The following is a 22,455-nucleotide window of genomic DNA, read 5'->3' on the forward strand; positions in this document are numbered from 1 at the left end:
ATGAGGTCTCACCAAAAACACATACAGAAGTATTACCACCTCCTTTTTTCCTGCTGGTTAGCATCCTACTAGCTTTTGCCATCATCTTATCTATCTTTTTTGCCACCTTAAGATTATCAGATAAGGGTGGGGATCTGGGAGTGATGATATTTTGTGCACAGAACTACTAAATCCCCTATACCGTATTGCTCCATTTTTTAGGTACCTCAATAAAATGTTTGCAGACATACGTGCATGTCAAAAAAAATCAGACAGCTGATATTACTCATTTTATTTCACCATATTTCAGTGGAATTTAAAATGCAAAGTGTGATACATTTTAAGTTTGAACTGGCCATGAGGAAAGAAAGGGGAGGCGAAATTAATGTAGAAAAGACTGATAGGAGATTGAAATGGAAGAAAAGGCAGCTGGATGGGTGCTAGGAAGATAGAGGTGGAAATGACCATGGAACATACTTTAATAAACCCCTATGTTTATTGAGTATTCTTGTTTTTTACTTGCAAAAATAAGAGTCAGTTTCAGAACCCCACAGTAAGGTGGTAGTATTCTGATATTCCAGTCAGCATAGATTAGATACACCAAAAAGAAAACAGAAATATACAGTAGGCTGGTCAGTGTTCTATGAAACTGTCAGGAGGCGGCATGCAAAGTGATTTCTGGTAGAATGGCATGCACTGCTTCTTTAGTCAGAGGTTAGGTGTGAAAGGGATAAAAGTAACAGAACTCACAATGACCAGTATTCACTGTAAAATATTCAAATAAAGCCCCCAGTTTGGTCACAGCATGTAAGCCCTGAGCATAAACCAAGTTTACATAAAGCCTGTTAGGCAGTTCTAACATTGAAGCTACACTGTACCTTGCTGTCTGGCCAATGAAGGTGGCTCTATTGTGCAGAAAAAGACAGGTTCTGGAACATCTATTCCAGCCAGGATGAGGCTTTCAGAACCTTTGCCGTCACTGTGCTTCCTCCTATCATCTCTTTCAGCACGGCGAGCTGCAGCTACTGCAGACGCTTTGGATGAAACAATGGTGTCTCCAGTAGCTGTCTGCAAAATAATCCAAACATCTATTTATTTAGAGGTCAAAAGTCCACCCCTCTTCCCCCAGTATGACTTTGAACAAGCAGATTGTTCTGTTCACATAGGCAATGTTATCCAACCCCATGTAACCATACAGTAAACACAAGAATAAGTCTTACAAGGACTCGCCAATTTCCCACACTCCGGTATTAGTTGTAATAAGTAATGACTGTATCTTCGTTAGTGTTTCAAATACCTAAAGCAAACAGGGACATACTGAGAAAGATTCTACTTAAAACAAAAGTTTAGTTCCTTTTAATACACTAGCCGGTGCAGCAGCCTCTCAAGCTATGACTAAATCAGACCCACCATAAAATCTAATTAAGTTGTTATAGTGAGCCCCAAAATAGTATGCTTTTCAAATGCTGAAATACAACAAATAAATCAGTATAAATGTAAAAGGTTTTTTTTTCAGCTCAATAGTTTTCCCTCGCTCCCTGGAGCTTCCTGCTCATTCGGAATCAGCCCCTACCATTTTTAACCTTTCCCTTAAAGAACAATCACTGCAGCCACAGTCCTACAGCTGAGAAACTTACCTTTCCCTACAGAAGCCAAGTGTGCTCTTAGCTGGCCAACAGACATTACTATTGTGTGATGTGCAGGACTCTCTTCCTGCCAGTGACTGTTCCAAGGAGCAGAAGCTGGGTTCGGGAATTGAACATAGGCTTCTCACACAGTAGACCTCAGCACTGCCTTTTGTACAGTCAGTTCAGTAAACTGAAATTGGAAATTGCGGTACAAATTTGAAAAGCATTTATTTACTTTCTAAAGATCTTCAAAATCCTCTGAATAGCATTGTACAGCAATAAGGAAAGTTCTTGGTGAAGGCTTGTTGAAGGAAACAGAGATCCAAGTCTTTACTAACATTTGATGACTTATCCCTTTCAGAACAAAATTGTACTAAGTGTTGCTTTTTCCAGTGATAAAAATTGCATCCAGCACAAGGCAGTGCCTCCCACAACCACTCACAAAGAATCGCACAATGGCGCTATGTGGCAATTTTGCTGGCTTGAAGGATGTCACTTTGGTCCAATCTGAAATATGCAATGGCTTTGTATGAGGAATTTACTGCCCCAGTGTATAAAAATTAAGTAGCCTTTGCCAGGTATTTGTAGCCTGGATTGTCCAATGTTGGAAACAGCATGCTGGGCTTGATGGATCCTTGGTCTGACCCAGTATGGCATGTTTTATGTTTTTAAGTTTTACATTTCTTCATAAGGTCTGGGATGGAATCTTCACATGCAGAACCAGTTCCATGCACTCAGTGTAAGGACTTCAGCACAACAGATGTATGGTGTAATGGGGTGAAGCCGGAGGTGCTGACAAGATGACAAACTGAGGAGTTGGGATCCCACATCAAATCTTGATGACAAGAGACTATATCTGATTGATGTGTGGGGAGGGGAGATGGGATGGGACACGAGGAGAGGAGAGGAGTTGACCATCCCTGAGCTAAGAAATAGAACCATTTATCGTTTCTCTGTCTAGTGAACTAAACTTGTAACTAGCAATTTTCCCCAAATTTTATCCACAGACACAAAATTTCCTACGACCCACATTTGATACAAAGAGGCTTAGTAGTCTTACAAAAATGATAAAAACTTTCAAGACTTTAAATTCAAAATATCTTTTATGTCGGCCCATTCCTAACAAACAGGAGAAAATTCTTTTTCACTCAATGCACAATTAAACTCTGTAATTTGTTGCCAGAGAATGTAGTTAGTGCAGTTAGATTTTTATATTCCGCTTTTCAGCACATCAAAGCGGATTACATTCAGTTAGTGTAGCTGGGTTTAAAAAAGGTTTGGATAAGTTCTTGGAGTAGAAGTCCATTAACTGCTATTAATCAAGCTGTCTTAAGGAATGGCCTCTGCTACTACTGGTATCAGAAGAATGGGATCTTCTTAGTGTTTGGGTAATTGCCAGGTTCTTGTAACCTGGTTTGGCCACAGTTGGAAACAGGATGCTGGGCTTGATGGACCCTTGGTCTGACCCAGCATGGCAATTAAAAATAAATAAATAAATAAATAAATAATTTGCAAATTTGTAGGCAAGACAAAGCCCCACTAAAGTGACCCATGTTTGATTCAAGTGCCCAAAATAGCAAGTATCCTGTAACTAAGTTATGTTTTCTTGACAATATCCAGAAACTGCAACTTTTCAAAAGTAGCTTACAACACTGGTTCCTGTTCGTACCCCGGATCAGGAGAGGGTGCAGGGCAGTGTACTTCTTGGTGCCAAAGAAGGAAGGGACCTTTCGGTCCATTCTCGATCTGCAAATGGCAAATGCTGCCCTCCAGGTGCCTTGGTTTCAGATTGAGACACTGAGCACAGTGATAGTGGTGGTGCACAAAGGGGAGTTTCTAGTGTCCTTGGATCTGTTAGAGGCCTACCTTTATATCCCTATTCAACCCGAACATCAGAGATGTTTCTGAGATTTATGGTTCTAGGAAAGCATTTGCAGTTTCAAGCTTTTCCCTTTGGGTTGGCGACGGCGCTGCGCACATTCACAAAGGTCATGGTGGTAGTAGCGGCAGCTCTCCGGAAGGAGGGTGTCCTGGGTACACCTGAACCTGGATGTCTGACTGACTCGAGTGAAGTTGGAGGTAGAGTGTGATTGTTCAGTCCAGCAGGTACTCCAGCTTCTGAGGGCATTGGGCTGGGTGACAAACCTCGCAAGAGTCATCTGAAGCTGACTCAATCCTTGGGTGCTTGCTTCGATACCCGACTGGAGAAGGTCTTCCTGACTTCAGAGAGTCCTCAAGCTGCAGAGTCAAGTTCTTTATTTGCGGAGCCAGGCAGTGCCCAAGGTCTGGGATTACCTGCAGGTCCTAGGGTCCATGGCTTCTACGCTGGATTTTGTGCGATAAGCTTTTGCTCCCATGCGTTCTCTACAGGGAGGGCTCTGTTATCCCGGCGGAATCCACTGTCTGAGGAATTTCAGCTTCCTTTACCATTGCCAAAGGATGCCAGGTCCAGTCTCTCATGGTGGCTGTCGTAGCTCAATTTGGAGAAGGGAATGGATCTGGAAATACCCGACTGGGTACTGGTAACCTTGGATGCCAACCTCTCTGGATGGGGGCAATTTGTCAAGAGAAATTTTCCCAGGGTCAGTGGTTGCCAGAGAAGTGACTTGATCAATCAACAGACTGGAAACCAGGGCAGTGCACAAGGGCCTTGTTGGCGTTTCTTCTGCTCGTTCGGGGCAAATCAATGCGAGTATTCTCGGACAATGCGATGACAGTAGTGTAATCAATCGTCAGGACGGTACAAAGAGTCATCTAGTGGCACAGGAGCTGTTTGTATGGGCGGAAAACATCAGGAGACTGGAGTGGACATAATGCAAGCAGACTTCCTCAGCAGTGTCTGGATCCGGGGGAGTGGGAGTTGTCGGCGGAAGCCTTTGCCTTGCTGAAAGCAAGATGGGGCAAACCAGTGATAGACCTCATGGCGACTCCGGCAAATGTGAAAATGGAGTGCTTTTTCAGTTGCAGATGGGGGTTGGCTCGGAAGGCATCGATGTTCACACACCTCTTTCTCTACGTGTTTTCTCTGTGGCCACTCGTAGGACAGGTGCTACAGCGCATCAAAGTTCATCCGGGCAGAGTGATTCTGCTGGCGCCTGAGTGGTCACATCGGCCGTGGTTTACGGACCTTCTGATTCTCGACCCATTCATTTGGCTCATCTCTCAGGGTTACTTCATCAGGGACCCGAATTTTCAAACTGAGAGGATTGCTTCTGTCTAGTGGCTTGGCTTTTGAGAGGCGGCAGCTCTGTTTGAAGGGATATTCGGAGCTAGTGATTTCAACTTTGCTTCAGGCGAGAAGACCTTCCACTTCAATGGATTATGTCCAGGTGTGGAGAGTATTCGAATCCTGGTGTTTGCTGAATAGAGTGCAGCCCTTAGAGGTGGACATTCCGCAGATCTTGGATTTTCTGCAGTGCAGGTTATCTAAGGGGTTAGCATATAATTCCCTTCGGGTCCAGGTAGCAGCTTTGGGTTGCCTGCATGACAGGAGTCAGGGAAGACCGCTGGCGTCTCATCCGGATGTGGCTCGTTTCCTGAGAGGAGCGGAGCATCTGTGTCCTTCTCTGTGTAAGATCTGTCTGCGTGAAATTTGAATTTGGCTCTTTGAGTTCCGTGTGGGCCCCCTTTTGAGCCAGTGCGGAAGGCACTATTGAAGGATTTAACCGTGAAGACTGTTTTCCTGGAGGCCATCTCTTCAACTAGGTGAATTTGTGAGCTGCAAGTGTTGTCGTGTAGGGACACTTTCCTCCGTCTTTCAGACAATGGAGTCTCTTTACGCAGTTCCTTCCTTTATTCCGAAGGTAGTGTCCTCTTTTCACCTTAATCAGGTGGTCGAGCTTCTGTCGTTTCGAACTTGGCAGCAGATTTTTTGATGGCTAGGGAACTTCACTTATTGGATGTGTGTCATATCCTTTTGCGATATCTCAAGGTGACAAATCCCTTTCGGAGATCGGATCATCTGTTTGTCCTATTCAGTGGAGCAAAGAAGGGAAATAAGGCTTCCAAGGACACGACTGCTTGCTGGTTAAAAGAGGCAATAGCTTCGGCTTACATCTGCAAGGGCTGGCCGGTGCCGGAGGGGTTGATAGCGCATTCCACTAGGGCGCAGGCAACCTTGTGGGCAGAGTGTCAACTGCTTTCTCCGCAGGAGATCTGTCGTGCAGCGATGTGGTCTTCTCTTCATACTTTCACCAAACATTACCGCTTAAATATTGCACTCCAGAGGAAAGATGTTGGGAAGAGTGTATTGCATGTGGGTCTTTCGGGTTCCCGCCCAGAACAGAGGGTCTTGGGTACATCCCACTCATCTGGACTGATCCGGAGTATGAACAGGAAAGGAAAATTGGTTCTTACCTGCTAATTTTCAATCCTGAAGTACCACGGATCAGTCCAGAGACCCATCCCATTTTGACAAAAGACTTCCTCACTTCTGGATATGGCTAAGCTATTTGAGCTGGCATTTCATTTGATCAGAGTGATGAAAACTGTACATAGTTGGTATAGGTTTTGTTAAATCAAGGGGGCTTAGTTTGCAGGGGACTCCAACTTTAGATCTCTGTTCGCCCAAAGTTTATTGGGGTTTGTTAAGGTGGACATTTTGGCTTGGGTACAGGTCAAATCTGAGGAACTGCAGGTGGCAATCTTGGTTATGTAGCAGTGCCTCAAGTTTTGTTCTCTGCCACCATCTGCAGGTTGGGATGCATAAACCCACTCATCTGGACTGATCCTTGGTACTTCATGAATGAAAATTAGCAGGTAAGAACCAATTTTCCTCTATGTTGTACCCCAAGATGCCTAAAACAAATTCATTTTGCTCAGGCTGACCTGGCAGCAGGACACTTTGGAATCTTGTGGTAGGTCTTTGTCAGTACCTGTAAAACTGCAGGGGCAGAGAGCAGGGAGGTGACAACTATTGGCCTTGTACCCTTTCACTTTTACATGTTTGGAGTGCTGAAGTCAGGAGAATGAGCGGAAGATCAGGGAGGCAGAGCAGCCAAAATGAAAGCCTACTGTAATAACTGGACAAATTGGGTCATCTGAGGCTTTCATTTTTCTTATTTTAATTCCTCAGACCTGGTGCTGAGAAAATTTACTATTGTTTGAAATAAATTAATTTTTGAATTCTACTTGCCATGTGGGAAGTGGAGAGACATCCGGTGGATAAATCTGCATTTTACGTGCAAAAGTTGCTTTTTATAAAATTGCCCACCTGCTACACAAATAAACTTATGCACTTATATCATTGTTTGAAATTCCTGAGGACAGAGTTCAGGAGCAGTTTGGACTTACGCACATAGGGGTAGATTTTATAAATCTACGCGCGCACGTACTTTTGTTCGCGCACCAGGCGCAAACAAAAGTACGCTGGATTTTATAAGATACGCGCGTATCTTATAAAATCTGGGGTCGGCGCGCGCAAGGGGGTGCACATTTGTGCACCTTGCGCGTGCCGAGCCCTGCGCGCACTGCCCGTTCCTTCCACCCCCCACCCCCACCCCGCACCTTCCCCTCCCTAACCCACCCCCCGGCCCTATCTAAATCCCCCCTACCTTTATTCGAAAAGTTACGCCTGCCTCCGTGCAGTAGTAACTTACACGCGCCGGCTGTCTGCTGGCGCGGCAGGTCCCGACACAGCCCACTGTGTCGGGGCACTCGGCCATGTCCCCGGACCACCCACACGCCCCCGAACCAACACCACGCCCCCTGGCCACACCCCCGACTGCCCCTTTTTGCAAGCCCCAGGGCTTGCGCGCCGCCGAGCCTATGCAAAATAGGCTCGGCGTGCGCAGGGGTGTTTTAAAAGGGTTAAGCGCGTACCTTATGCGCGTAACCCTTTTAAAATCCAGCCCATAGGGTTTGATTTTCAAAAGCATTTGCATGTTTAAAACTGGGTTTTACATGTGTTTTACCCATATAAGTGAGCGTTTCAAAATTGCTACAATACATGCCATTGAATTGACCATAGGTTTTACCCGCATTAAAGAGCACTTAACAAGGGGGTAAATAGCTTTTGTAAATTGCCTTGATAGTATGCTATATTTACATGCACAACTCCTTTGAAAATTCACCTGATACATTATAAAATCCGGTGGTATGCCTGGAAATTTCCATTAAAAATGTGTGTACCAAATAGCAGGTGTAACTTGTGCAAGGAAGTTTGGGGATCATTATTAAAGTGGACTTATGCCCTTAAGTCTGCTTTGAAAATTGGTGCAATTGAATGTGCTTTTGCCAGCTTTTTGGGTAATTTGAAAACTACCCTCCCAATCCTTAGAGCTGACAAAACACAGGCCTTTACCTGTTTTAGTCCAACGGAAAGAGCAATATTGCCCTCTGTCAGCAAAGGTATTTCTATGTTCTGGTCAGCAAAAGGCAAGAGCAGACGACTCATTCTCTCACTAAAATAAAAATGAAAAAGGATTTATGCTTTATCTTCTAGAATTTATAGATCCCACAAAAGCTGTACCCAAGGGAGGGCCTCCAGTCTGTCTTTTACTTACGTGCAATTCTTGTTAATGTTATGCACAGCTGACTGAGGTTTCAACGTGCCTGAGTAGATGCGAAGAAACACCAGTGGTCCACGCTGCTTGTCATGGATGACTTTAAACGCCAATGCACATAAGTCATCTCTGTACCACTGCCTGTTAAATAAAGAACTCGGGTCACCAGAAGGCATAGGAGGATTTCTTTATACATTCTTTAAAGAACTGTATGAGCACTGCATGTTATTATAAAACACTGTGGGACAGTTAGCCAATCAGATTATTCAATTGGCTGAGGTATGATCTCAAAGCAGCAAGTGGATTATTCCAATGAGAATTGACGGACTATGGAAAGCATATATATATATATATATATATATATATATATATATATATATATATATATATATATAGATATATATATTTATCAAAAAAATGAGGCAACGTATTGGGGCGGATTTTAAAAGGGCCGCGCGCGTAAATCCTTCAGGATTTACGCGCGCAGGGCCCTCGCGCGCCGGCGTGCCTATTTTGCATAGGCCGCCGGCACGCGTAAGTCCCGCGGCTTTTGAAAAGGGGCGGGAGGGGGCGTGTCCGGGGCGGGCCCAGGGCGTGGTCGAGGCCACCAGACCACGCCCCTGGGACCGGAGGACGGAGCGGGGCTGCCGGCGACGCGCGCAAAGGTAAGGGGGGGTTTAGATAGGGCCGGGGGGGGGGGGGGTGGCGAAAGAAAGTTCCCTCCGAGGCCCCTCCGAAATCGGAGCGGCCTCAGAGGGAACAAGCAGCACACGCTGGGCTCGGCGCGCGCAGGTTACACAAATGTGCACCCCCTTGCGTGCGCCGACCCCAGATTTTATAAGATACGCGCGTATCTTATAAAATCCAGCGTACTTTTCTTCGTGCCTGCTGCGCGAACAAAAGTACGCGCTCGTGCAAGGTTTTAAAATCTGCCCCATTGTGTATTATTATTAGTGCTTGCAATATAATATACACAAACCCCCCCCCCCCCAATAACAAAAATGTTTTGGGGAAAAAAGCACTATTATTTCTCATATAATTAATCTAAAAAAACTCTGTGATTTAATTAAAATAATTATACTTTATTGAAAATGTACTTAATATCAATTTTACTATTTTTTGTAAAACATTCCAACAATAAAAATATTTTTTATATATTAAATTGAACCTTAATAGCAATGTCCACAACCATACAATCTTAAACCCATCTAATATTTACCCTCAACTTTATTCTACCTCTAATCTAAATCTGTCCCTCAATTGCCTTTCTGGATGTTCAAATAGATTATTCTCAAATCCTCTTAGCGGTGTGTCCCACTTATATATTTTTCTTGTATCCCTTGTAACATCCAGAAAGAGTTATTTGAGACTAAGTTTAAAGACTTAGTCTCCAATTAATAACAATATTCTAATGTAATAACAATGATATATAACATATAGGTTTGAAAATGAAGTGGTGTTTTTCACTTAAGAAGATCAACAGCAATATTGAAAAATGTATTCTCTGGTGTTATTTGGGCAATTGAGGGACAGATTTAGATTAGAGGTAGAATAAAGTTGAGGGTAAATATTAGATGGGTTTAAGATTGTATGGTTGTGGACATTGCTATTAAGGTTCAATTTAATATATAAAAAATATTTTTATTGTTGGAATGTTTTACAAAAAATAGTAAAATTGATATTAAGTACATTTTCAATAAAGTATAATTATTTTAATTAAATCACAGAGTTTTTTTAGATTAATTATATGAGAAATAATAGTGCTTTTTTCCCCAAAACATTTTTATTGGGGGTTTTTTGTGTGTGTGTGTATATATATATATATATATAAATATATAAATCAAAAATAAAGGCAATATATATGTTTCACTTGTGCTTTCTCGTATTGCATACAAAAAAATCTCCCAATTATAAATAATTGGGGAAAAAAGAGAAAAAAAGCACTTTTGCTTATAGGTAAACCATACCAGAAATCTAGTCTTATATTAAAATCAATTTATTTATTAGAAATACAATAAGACATTAATTTTTTCAAATTTTTTTTACATAAAACCAGTCATATATGTTAATCCCTAATGTTGATATATTGCTTACTACTTCATATAAACATCTTGACAATTTCCCACACACATATCAACCTGGACCCATGCATACCACTGGATATAAAATCCGGTGGTATGCATGGAAGTTTTTATATATATATAAATAATAGACATGGTGGTGTCAGTCTGCCAGCAACTGGTGGAACACTCCAGTGTGTGCCAGCACACACACATTCCTCACCAGCCACAAACCCACCAGATTCAAAACTGTAAACAGAAAAAAAAACAAGGGTCTGAAACTCTGACCCCCACATCCCATCCCCTCCACGATCTCTTCCCACCCTAACCTTTACTTAATTGCCATTGGAAGGCTCATCTGCATTCTGCTCCCAGCATCCCCATGGAGAGGAGTTCAGAGATCACCGTGAGCAATCCAGGGATTGAATTCCACAGCCCCAGCTTCCAGAGGCCCCGCACCCTTTGCAGTAGAAGAGGACCAGAAGGCTCATCTGCATACTGCTCCGAGCATCCCCAGGGAGAGGAGTCCAGAGGTCACCGCGAGTGATCCATGGATTGAATTCCAGAGGCCCAGCTTCCAGAGGCCCCGCACTCTTTGCAGTAGAAGAGGACAAGAAGGCTCATCTGCATACTACTCCCAGCATCCCCAGGGAGAGGAGTTCAGAGGTCACTGCGAGCGATCCAGGGATTGAATCCTTCAATAATTTGAGTGAAGATCAATTTAATGGTGATTAAAAAGGATTGGTACAAACAAATTTTACCAAAACTGCTAGATTATGGTGTCTTGGGGAGGGGGAACTTCACGGGGAAGGGGGGGGGGGGTAAGGGTGAAGCCTTGTAATTTTTCGGGATATTCCCTTCTTGCATATTTGATATGATATTTTACATTGTGGTTGGGATCCTGTTATCCATTTGCTATGCTTTTTGTTGTAAAATCTCAATAAAAAATGTTTCAAACAAAAAAAAAAAGGATTGGTAAGTATAGCTTAGGGGAAATCTTTGTATTTATAAAAGTTTGGAGAAAGGTAATATAGTGGGATATATTCTTTAGAGTTTGTGTGTGTCTGAGGTAATAAGCAAGCCAGTGATAGTTAATTCTAGTGTCTGTCTTTCCCACCCACTCAGCCCTTGTTTAATCATCCCCTGTAGGACACTAGCTGACTAACTGGTAAATATAAAGTACTCTAATTCCAACTCCCTTAGTATCCTAAACTTAACTAGGAACTCAATAAAATTAAGATGAAGGCAGCAGTCCAGCAGCAAGAGGGGGGCTTGCCAGTCTTTTGCTTTGAGTGTCACATGTATGATTTTTTACCTGCCGGTGAGGGATTGTATGTGTGCACTCGGTGCAAAGAGCTCCTGGCTCTCAGGGAACGAGTTTGATCTCTGGAGGCTAGAGTAGCAGGCTTGGAGGAACTGAGGCAGACAGAGAGGTACATTGATGAGACCTTCCAGGACATAGTAGCCAAGTCCCAAATCCAGTCTGGCAGCCCCAGTGCTGCCTTGGATCAGAAAGGTCTCCCAGTAGAAGAACATCACCCTGGGGGGAGCGTGACGTCACGCTGCGAGATGGCAGCCTGATTCCCGAGCTCCTACCGAACCCCCGCTATATCCACGGTATTCTGCGCTCCTCTTAATCATCCGGCTCTCATTCTGATCTGAGCACCAGCTGACAACCATCAGGATGACTAGCAAGAAAAAAATTACGGACCTTCAGCGCTTTTCTTACCAGAAAGAGGGAGCTAAAGAAATCTGCCTCTCTCCAGCTGGGGACGAAGGCGGGCAAAATGGCGGCGACGCGAGTGCTGAGCCTCCCGAGACTTCTCCGACAGCCCCGGATGTGCCGGACACTTCGCTTTCTGAACACCCGACCCGTGCTGAATTCCGGGAATGGTTTGCGGGGATCCGAGCCGACTTAAAAGCCTATCGACAGGAGCTTTTGGCCTGTGTGGAGGAGGTGAGGGAGGATCTCACAGTTCTGGGCCACAGGGTGGGGGACATTGATGTGCGCATAGAGGGCCAGCATGCACAAATTCAAGCTAATAAAAGTGCCTGCGACTCGCTCCGTACCGAGAATGCACAACTAACTGCCAAACTCGCTGACTTAGAAAATCGGGCGAGACGGAGCAACTTACGTTTTAGAGGCTTTCTGGAGGCGACAGGGCCTGAAGATTGCCACGCGCTAGTCCGAAATTTCTGTCTCCATGTGCTCCGTGAGACGGATGCTCAGGCGGCTTCTGCTTTACCGGACATTCAATTCGATCGCGCGCATAGGGCATTGCGCACCCCCCTGCCTAATCGCCCGAGAGATATTATTGTCTGCTTCACCTCCTTCACAATTAAGGAACAGATTGCGGCGGCGGCACGGGCACGGAATGAATGGGCCTGGGAAAATCATAAAATTGCTATCTTTCCAGACCTGTCTCAGGCCACACTACAAAGTAGGCAGACTTTCAAGGATGCGACCATGTTCTTACGCAGTAAATCTGTGCGCTATCGCTGGATACATCCGTTTGGCCTCTCCTTTACGCATGAGGGTATTACCCATAAATGCCTAACCCCGGAGGAGGCCCTGCCGAGCCTAACTATTCTGGGATACGAAGCGCCACCATCCTCTCGAGGCACCGCTGGTAATGCCATGGCTCACCCGCCCCCACCGACATGGCAGCGGGTGGGGAAGCGGAGTAGCCGGCTACGGAGGCAAACCGGGAATCCTCTGCAGGGCCCTACCTGATTCTTGTTAATGCACGCGCTGTAAGGTGGAAAAAAAAAAAAAAAAAACCAAAAACGAAAACAAAAAATTTTACACAGCCGGATGGTCTTATTCATGCTTCTTTAAGGGTTTCCCTGTAATGTATGTGCGTAGAGCGCAGATAAAGTGTTGATAGTTAATACATATATGTAAAGTTGTGGATGGGGGGGGGGGGGATGGGAGAGCTGTATTTCCCGACTAAGGGACGTCACTCACTCCCCCAATTTGGGATGGGAGATAGTCTGCTTGGAGGTTTTGGCAGACAGTCAGTTCGAGGATCTCAGGTTTGGTTGGATCCTCTGGGGGAATATGCCAATTGGTATTTTTGCTGTTTCAATGGACGTTGCACCACTCCTCCATGCTGCATATTTTTTGCTGATGGTGGGAGGTCTCTTTCTCTTTTTCATACCTTTATTGCTTTTACAGGAGAATATGGATGTCTTTCCTAGGATGTTATACCGGGTTTTTGGGGTGCTGCCAGGATTTTCTAATACCATCGCTGGTATAATTTGTTTATGCTGGGGCTCTCATTTACCTTACAAGTCCCAAGGGCAACCTTCTGGTTTATGAATGGCTATGATTCATATACTCTCTTTGAACGTTAAGGGGCTCAATTCTCCACAAAAGCGCTCTCTCTTCTTTAGGGAGACTACAACCTCTAAGCCTGATATAATTTTTGTGCAAGAAACGCATCTCACTCGCAGGCATGAAGTCTTGATGAGGTCACGTCACTTTCCATATCAGTTTTTCTCCGCCGCAAATAAGCATGCTAAGTATGCAGGAGTGGGCATCTTTTTTGCATCACATATGGTGTTTGAGTGTCAGAAAGTTATTGCTGATCCGCAGGGTCGGTATTTCTTATTAGGGGTTAGGATGTTTGATCTTGAGTTCACATTCCTCAATATATATGCCCCAAATACAGAGCAGGTGATGTTCTTCAAACACCTGCATCATATTCTCACTCAACATGCTTCAGGCCACCTTATTATGGGCGGAGATTTTAATGTCACGCTTTCCCCGTCTTTAGATACTTCTAAGGGTCTCACTCATACCACGTTGGTACATACCAGGGCTTTGAAAGACCTTTTGACGGAACACAACCTGGTGGATTCATGGCGAACCACTTATCCGCATTCCCGGTCCTATTCTTTTTACTCCAAACCTCACGATTCTTACTCCCGTATTGACTACCTGATGGTGGACAAAAACCTATTTCATCGGGTACGTAAGACTGAGGTTGGTATAATAACGTGGTCTGATCATGCCCCTATTACTCTGCACATTGGCTTACCAACTCGGGAGCATGGCTCTAAGTTCTGGCGCCTTAATGACTCCCTGCTTCAAGACCCACTATTTATAAAATCTACCACACAGGTTATTGGTGAATTTTTCACTTATAACGTCGGGTCTGTTTCATCCCCAGTTACGGTGTGGGATTGTTTCAAATCGTACATCAGGGGACACTTCATCTCCCACTCCTCGCATGTTAAAAAAAAAAGGGAGGCTGCGTGTTCTCACCTCAGGGCTAAAATTGCGACTCTCTCAGCGCAACATAGCACATCGCGCTCTGGCCATACTTTATCAGAGCTCACTAAAGCCAGGGAGGACCTGCATAGATTGGAATTGGACTATATTGCCCATGCCCTCAATCTTACCAGGCAACAGCATTTTGAGGGGGGTAATAAAGCGGGTAGAATCTTAGCCCATCAATTAAAAAAACAGTCCTTCCAAAACCACATCCTCAAAATAAAGAACGAGCGGGGACAGATTGAAACTACAAACTCCGCTATTACTCAGCAGTTTCTTAAATTCTATCAGACCCTATATTCTGCTGAATCTCACATTGAGACTGGGAATATTCTCCAATACTTGCAAGCCATTTCTCTGCCTCGTCTGGACCAGACGATGAGAGATAGATTAAATGCGGAAATTACTACTCCAGAGATCCTGGCAGTTATAAAAACTCTCAAGGTGGGCAAAGCTCCGGGGCCCGATGGTCTAACAGCTAAGTTCTATAAGACATTTGGCCCTGTCTTGGTCACACACCTACAAAACCACTTTAATTACTTAAGGGAGGGGGGTCAGCTTAACCATGATTCTAATACCGCTGGCATTACCATTATAGCCAAACCTGGCCGGGACCCAGCTCTTTGTGCATCCTATCGGCCAATATCTTTAATTAACTTAGACCTTAAACTTTTGGCTAAGATATTGGCGGATCGGATCAACTGTTTTATTATGCACATTATTCACCCTGATCAGGCTGGGTTTATCCCGGGCCGCATGGCTAGCGACAATGTGCGGAAAATCATTAACATCATATGGGGAGCTTCTCAGCGCCCTGTTGACCACCTCCTCTTGGCCATAGACGCGGAGAAGGCCTTCGATATGGTCCACTGGCCTTTCCTATTTCACACTCTCCAGGCAATGGACTTTGGTTCCTTTTTTCACAATTGGATCCAGGCCCTTTATCATAACCCGCTGGCCAGCTTAAAAATAAATGGCAGATATACTATCCCTTTCCCAGTGCAACGAGGTACGAGGCAGGGATGCCCCCTGTCGCCCTTACTATTTGCCATTTTCCTTGAACCATTGGCCATTTCCATCAGGAACAACAACCAGATTCAGGGCTTTTCCTTACCTACGTGTGAGCCCAAATTATCCTTGTTTGCCGATGATATTATTTTTACTGTAAGTAATCCTATTGTTTCTCTCCCGCTGATTGAAACTGAGTTGTCTAATTTTAGTGCCATTTCTGGTTTCAAAATAAACTGGGATAAATCTGAGATACTGAACATAACCTGTCCACCAGCCATGGTATGTACATTGAAAGGTAAACATGCTTTTAAGTGGGCTTCTTCCAGAATTAAATACCTAGGTGTCTATTTGAGTAATAATATAGCGGATCTTTTTCACCACAACTACACTCCCCTACTTAAGAAAATTGATATGGACTTGGACAAGTGGAGCTCGCTGCCACTTACTTGGCTTGGACGGTTGGCCTCCATCAAGATGAACTTGTTACCTCGATTTCTTTATCTGTTTCAAACCTTGCCTATCAAAATTAATCGGGTAACATTACTCCGCTGGCAACGAAAGCTGCTCCGCTTCCTGTGGCGTCATCGTCCACCACGTGTGGCCCAAAAAATCCTTTATCAATCTAAGGCAGCAGGAGGCATGGGGCTACCAAACCTGATATGGTACTATGCCGCGGCCCAGCTTCGACCTATCATTGACTGGCACTGCTCAGTTTCCACAAAGCCGTGGGTCTCCCTGGAGCAGGATTGGATAGCACCAACACCTCTAGCATCATTACTTTGGCAACCCGATACGACGTGGAGACCCAATCTGTTACTAACACCTTGCACCAGGCACACTTACAATGTGTGGAGACAGTGGAGATCCCAGCTGGTGGGAACGTATGCGTATTCCTCACTCACCCATCTTTATCATAATACTACTTTTCCTGCAGGACTCCCAACGAAAGCTTACGATTACTGGAAATCAGCAGGGATCACCAGATTACATCATGTTATGCATCAAGGTCAGCCTACTCCTTTTTCCACTCTGCAAGAGCTCTACCAGCTACCCAGCAAGGAATTTCTTCCGTACATGCAGATACGTCACTTTGTTCTTCAGTCGCAGGCTAAAGGTCTGATATCACCCTCTCGCTCCTTGTTCGAGGGTTACTGCACCTCCTCCAAGGCCATTGGAGGCCTTATTTCCAAGATCTACCAACAGATACTGTCTCGCCCATTTACTAAATATGCGCACATGATAGCCTGGGAAATGGACCTCCAGAAATCCTTCAATGCTGAGGATTGGACCACTCTGTTCTCCCAGATCTCCAGGGGCAATGTATCCACTCGGATCACCGAAGCCAACTACAAGATTTTATACCGGTGGCACTTAACACCTGCCAGGCTTCATCGTTGTTACCCTCGGCTTGACCCACACTGCTGGAGGAATTGCCACCAAGTCGGGACATTTATCCATATGTGGTGGGACTGTGACTTTATTAAGCCTCTCTGGGCCTATGTCTCCCAGTTACTGTCAGATCTTCTTCAGATTCCCTGCCACCTTACCCTAGAGCGGGCGCTTCTCTTCTTTCCAGGGGACTATCTGACGACCTCCGCTCAACAACTAGTACATCAAATCTGCACAGCGACGAAAATGGAGATTGCTTATCATTGGAAAAGACCGAAACCACCCACCCCTAGTGAGTTGCTAAATCGCTTGGATAGGACTTGCACTCTATATCGCCTCACGGCGCTGAAATATCATCGTCTCTCTAAATTCAATAACACCTGGGAGCCATACATCGCATGGAGACCTCTCACCTTCACGACACCAGTATAAGACTTTGTACCATGCTCCACCTCCTTAAGACTTTCTTTTTCTTTTTTCCTTTAACGGAGCGGGCGGATGGGATGGTGCACCGCCGAATCGGAGTAGATGGACTATGATTGGCATACGGGGGGGGGGGAGGGGAATTGGGGACTCCGTTACTAATGTTGCTTGTTTTTCTTATGCTAATTCTCTAGTATTTTCCACTTAGGCATATGCCATAGGTGACTGTTTTGCCTCACTTTATGCTGTACTTTTATATTTGATTCTAACAGCAATAAAAATTGTCAATTAAAAAAAAAAAGAAGAACATCACCCTGGTGTAGCAGGACGTGATCCTGTAGCAAGGACCTGCTCTCCAGGTGATGTATTGTCCTCTCACACTGAGGACAAGTCTCCCAGGGCTCCTGCCCAGGAGGAAAGGGTTAGGCCGGCCATCATGGTTGGTGATTCAATTATTAGAAATGTAGATAGCAGGGTGGCTGGTGGACGTGAGGACCACCTAGTAACTAGCCTGCCTGGTGCGAAGGTGGCAGACCTCACGCGTCACCTAGATAGGATTATAGACAGTGCTGGGGAAGAGCCGGCTGTCGTGGTACATGTGGACACCAACGACATAGGAAAATGTGGGAGAGAGGTTCTGGAAGCCAAATTTAGGATTTTAGGTAGAAAGCTGAAATCCAGAACCTCCAGGATGGCATTCTCTGAAATGCTTCCTGTTCCAAGTGCTTGTGGGAGAGAGGTTCTGGAAGCCAAATTTAGGATTTTAGGTAGAAAGCTGAAATCCAGAACCTCCAGGATGGCATTCTCTGAAATGCTTCCTGTTCCAAGTGCTTGGATAGGACTTGCACTCTATATCGCCTCACGGCGCTGAAATATCATCGTCTCTCTAAATTCAATAACACCTGGGAGCCATACATCGCATGGAGACCTCTCACCTTCACGACACCAGTATAAGACTTTGTACCATGCTCCACCTCCTTAAGACTTTCTTTTTTCTTTTTTCCTTTAACGGAGCGGGCGGATGGGATGGTGCACCGCCGAATCGGAGTAGATGGACTATGATTGGCATACGGGGGGGGGGAGGGGAATTGGGGACTCCGTTACTAATGTTGCTTGTTTTTCTTATGCTAATTCTCTAGTATTTTCCACTTAGGCATATGCCATAGGTGACTGTTTTGCCTCACTTTATGCTGTACTTTTATATTTGATTCTAACAGCAATAAAAATTGTCAATTAAAAAAAAAAAGAAGAACATCACCCTGGTGTAGCAGGACGTGATCCTGTAGCAAGGACCTGCTCTCCAGGTGATGTATTGTCCTCTCACACTGAGGACAAGTCTCCCAGGGCTCCTGCCCAGGAGGAAAGGGTTAGGCCGGCCATCATGGTTGGTGATTCAATTATTAGAAATGTAGATAGCAGGGTGGCTGGTGGACGTGAGGACCACCTAGTAACTAGCCTGCCTGGTGCGAAGGTGGCAGACCTCACGCGTCACCTAGATAGGATTATAGACAGTGCTGGGGAAGAGCCGGCTGTCGTGGTACATGTGGACACCAACGACATAGGAAAATGTGGGAGAGAGGTTCTGGAAGCCAAATTTAGGATTTTAGGTAGAAAGCTGAAATCCAGAACCTCCAGGATGGCATTCTCTGAAATGCTTCCTGTTCCAAGTGCTTGTGGGAGAGAGGTTCTGGAAGCCAAATTTAGGATTTTAGGTAGAAAGCTGAAATCCAGAACCTCCAGGATGGCATTCTCTGAAATGCTTCCTGTTCCAAGTGCTTGGATAGGACTTGCACTCTATATCGCCTCACGGCGCTGAAATATCATCGTCTCTCTAAATTCAATAACACCTGGGAGCCATACATCGCATGGAGACCTCTCACCTTCACGACACCAGTATAAGACTTTGTACCATGCTCCACCTCCTTAAGACTTTCTTTTTCTTTTTTCCTTTAACGGAGCGGGCGGATGGGATGGTGCACCGCCGAATCGGAGTAGATGGACTATGATTGGCATACGGGGGGGGGGGGAGGGGAATTGGGGACTCCGTTACTAATGTTGCTTGTTTTTCTTATGCTAATTCTCTAGTATTTTCCACTTAGGCATATGCCATAGGTGACTGTTTTGCCTCACTTTATGCTGTACTTTTATATTTGATTCTAACAGCAATAAAAATTGTCAATTAAAAAAAAAAGAAGAACATCACCCTGGTGTAGCAGGACGTGATCCTGTAGCAAGGACCTGCTCTCCAGGTGATGTATTGTCCTCTCACACTGAGGACAAGTCTCCCAGGGCTCCTGCCCAGGAGGAAAGGGTTAGGCCGGCCATCATGGTTGGTGATTCAATTATTAGAAATGTAGATAGCAGGGTGGCTGGTGGACGTGAGGACCACCTAGTAACTAGCCTGCCTGGTGCGAAGGTGGCAGACCTCACGCGTCACCTAGATAGGATTATAGACAGTGCTGGGGAAGAGCCGGCTGTCGTGGTACATGTGGACACCAACGACATAGGAAAATGTGGGAGAGAGGTTCTGGAAGCCAAATTTAGGATTTTAGGTAGAAAGCTGAAATCCAGAACCTCCAGGATGGCATTCTCTGAAATGCTTCCTGTTCCAAGTGCTTGTGGGAGAGAGGTTCTGGAAGCCAAATTTAGGATTTTAGGTAGAAAGCTGAAATCCAGAACCTCCAGGATGGCATTCTCTGAAATGCTTCCTGTTCCAAGTGCTTGGATAGGACTTGCACTCTATATCGCCTCACGGCGCTGAAATATCATCGTCTCTCTAAATTCAATAACACCTGGGAGCCATACATCGCATGGAGACCTCTCACCTTCACGACACCAGTATAAGACTTTGTACCATGCTCCACCTCCTTAAGACTTTCTTTTTTCTTTTTTCCTTTAACGGAGCGGGCGGATGGGATGGTGCACCGCCGAATCGGAGTAGATGGACTATGATTGGCATACGGGGGGGGGGAGGGGAATTGGGGACTCCGTTACTAATGTTGCTTGTTTTTCTTATGCTAATTCTCTAGTATTTTCCACTTAGGCATATGCCATAGGTGACTGTTTTGCCTCACTTTATGCTGTACTTTTATATTTGATTCTAACAGCAATAAAAATTGTCAATTAAAAAAAAAAAGAAGAACATCACCCTGGTGTAGCAGGACGTGATCCTGTAGCAAGGACCTGCTCTCCAGGTGATGTATTGTCCTCTCACACTGAGGACAAGTCTCCCAGGGCTCCTGCCCAGGAGGAAAGGGTTAGGCCGGCCATCATGGTTGGTGATTCAATTATTAGAAATGTAGATAGCAGGGTGGCTGGTGGACGTGAGGACCACCTAGTAACTAGCCTGCCTGGTGCGAAGGTGGCAGACCTCACGCGTCACCTAGATAGGATTATAGACAGTGCTGGGGAAGAGCCGGCTGTCGTGGTACATGTGGACACCAACGACATAGGAAAATGTGGGAGAGAGGTTCTGGAAGCCAAATTTAGGATTTTAGGTAGAAAGCTGAAATCCAGAACCTCCAGGATGGCATTCTCTGAAATGCTTCCTGTTCCAAGTGCTTGTGGGAGAGAGGTTCTGGAAGCCAAATTTAGGATTTTAGGTAGAAAGCTGAAATCCAGAACCTCCAGGATGGCATTCTCTGAAATGCTTCCTGTTCCAAGTGCTTGGATAGGACTTGCACTCTATATCGCCTCACGGCGCTGAAATATCATCGTCTCTCTAAATTCAATAACACCTGGGAGCCATACATCGCATGGAGACCTCTCACCTTCACGACACCAGTATAAGACTTTGTACCATGCTCCACCTCCTTAAGACTTTCTTTTTTCTTTTTTCCTTTAACGGAGCGGGCGGATGGGATGGTGCACCGCCGAATCGGAGTAGATGGACTATGATTGGCATACGGGGGGGGGGAGGGGAATTGGGGACTCCGTTACTAATGTTGCTTGTTTTTCTTATGCTAATTCTCTAGTATTTTCCACTTAGGCATATGCCATAGGTGAGGCAGGTGAGGCAGGCAGGCAGAGCTCCAGAGTTTCAATGGTGGATGAGACGATGGTGCAGGGAAGAGGGATTCCGTTTTGTAAGGAACTGGGGAAACTTTTGGGGAAGGGGTAGACTTTTCCGAAAGGATGGACTCCACCTTAACCAGAGTGGAACCAAGCTGCTGGCACTAACTTTTAAAAAGGAGATAGACCAGCTTTTAAACTAGAACAAGGGGGAAAGCAGACAGTCACTCAGTAGTGCATGGTTCAGAGAAATGTATCCTTGAAGGATACTAATGAAACAGGAGAGTTAGGGCATCCCAACAGAGAGGTTCCAATAAAAGCAAACATAGTCCATGTGCCTATATATAAAAAATCACCTGAGTTAAAGATTTCCAAATTATCTGTAAGAACTGAAAAGCAGGTTATTAATTCAAAGAAAAAATACACTTTGAAATGTCTGTATGCCAATGCCAGAAGTCTAAGAAGTAAAATGGGAGAGTTAGAGTGTATAGCAGTAAATGATGAGATTAACATAATTGGCAGCACAGAGACCTGGTTGAAGGAGGATAACCAATGGGACAGTGCTATATCAGGGTACAAATTATATCACAATGATAGGGAGGATCAACTTGGTGGGGGTGTGGCACCTTATGTCCGGGAAGGTATAGAGTCCAACAGGATAAAGATCATACAGGAGACTAAATACTCAGTAGAATCTATATGGGTAGAAATCCCATGTGTGTTGGGTAAGAGTATAGTGATAGGAGTATACTATCGTCCACCTGGACAAAATGGTCAGACAGAGGATGAAATGCTAAGAGAAATCAGGGAAGCTAACCAATTTGGCAGTGCAATAATAATGGGAGATTTTAATTACCCCAATATTAACTGGGTAAATGTAACATCACGACTTGCTAGAGACAAAGTTCCTGGATGTAATAAATGACTGCTTCATGGAGCAATTGGTTCAGGAACCAACAAGAGAGGGAGCTATTTTAGATTTAATTCTTAGTGGAACGCAGGATTTGGTGACAGAGGTAACGTGGTGGGGCCACTTGGCAATAGTGATCATAACATGATCAAATTTAAACTAATAACTGGAAGGGGGACAATAAGTAAATCTACAGCTCTAACACTAAATTTTCAAAAGGGAAACTTTGATAAAATGAGGAAATACCTAAATCATCCCTAAG

At 44.8% G+C, this 22,455-nt stretch overlaps 1 protein-coding gene across 2 annotated transcripts in view; it reads right to left on the reverse strand.

Moving 5' to 3' along the window:
- The window catches only part of GFM2 (G elongation factor mitochondrial 2), a 163,083-nt gene that overhangs the window by 54,941 nt on the left and 85,687 nt on the right, over nt 1-22,455 (reverse strand). For both annotated transcript variants that reach the window (XM_029575022.1, XM_029575015.1), the window contains exons 13-15: nt 8,111-8,251; nt 7,909-8,008; nt 858-1,047 (exon numbers count right to left, since the gene is read on the reverse strand). In XM_029575022.1, the coding sequence (XP_029430882.1) occupies nt 858-1,047; nt 7,909-8,008; nt 8,111-8,251 (431 nt within the window). The remainder of the gene's footprint in view (nt 1-857; nt 1,048-7,908; nt 8,009-8,110; nt 8,252-22,455) is intronic.

The sequence above is a fragment of the Rhinatrema bivittatum genome, chromosome 1 (genome assembly GCF_901001135.1).
Source record: "Rhinatrema bivittatum chromosome 1, aRhiBiv1.1, whole genome shotgun sequence".
In the NCBI taxonomy this organism is placed as follows: Eukaryota; Metazoa; Chordata; class Amphibia; order Gymnophiona; family Rhinatrematidae; genus Rhinatrema; species Rhinatrema bivittatum.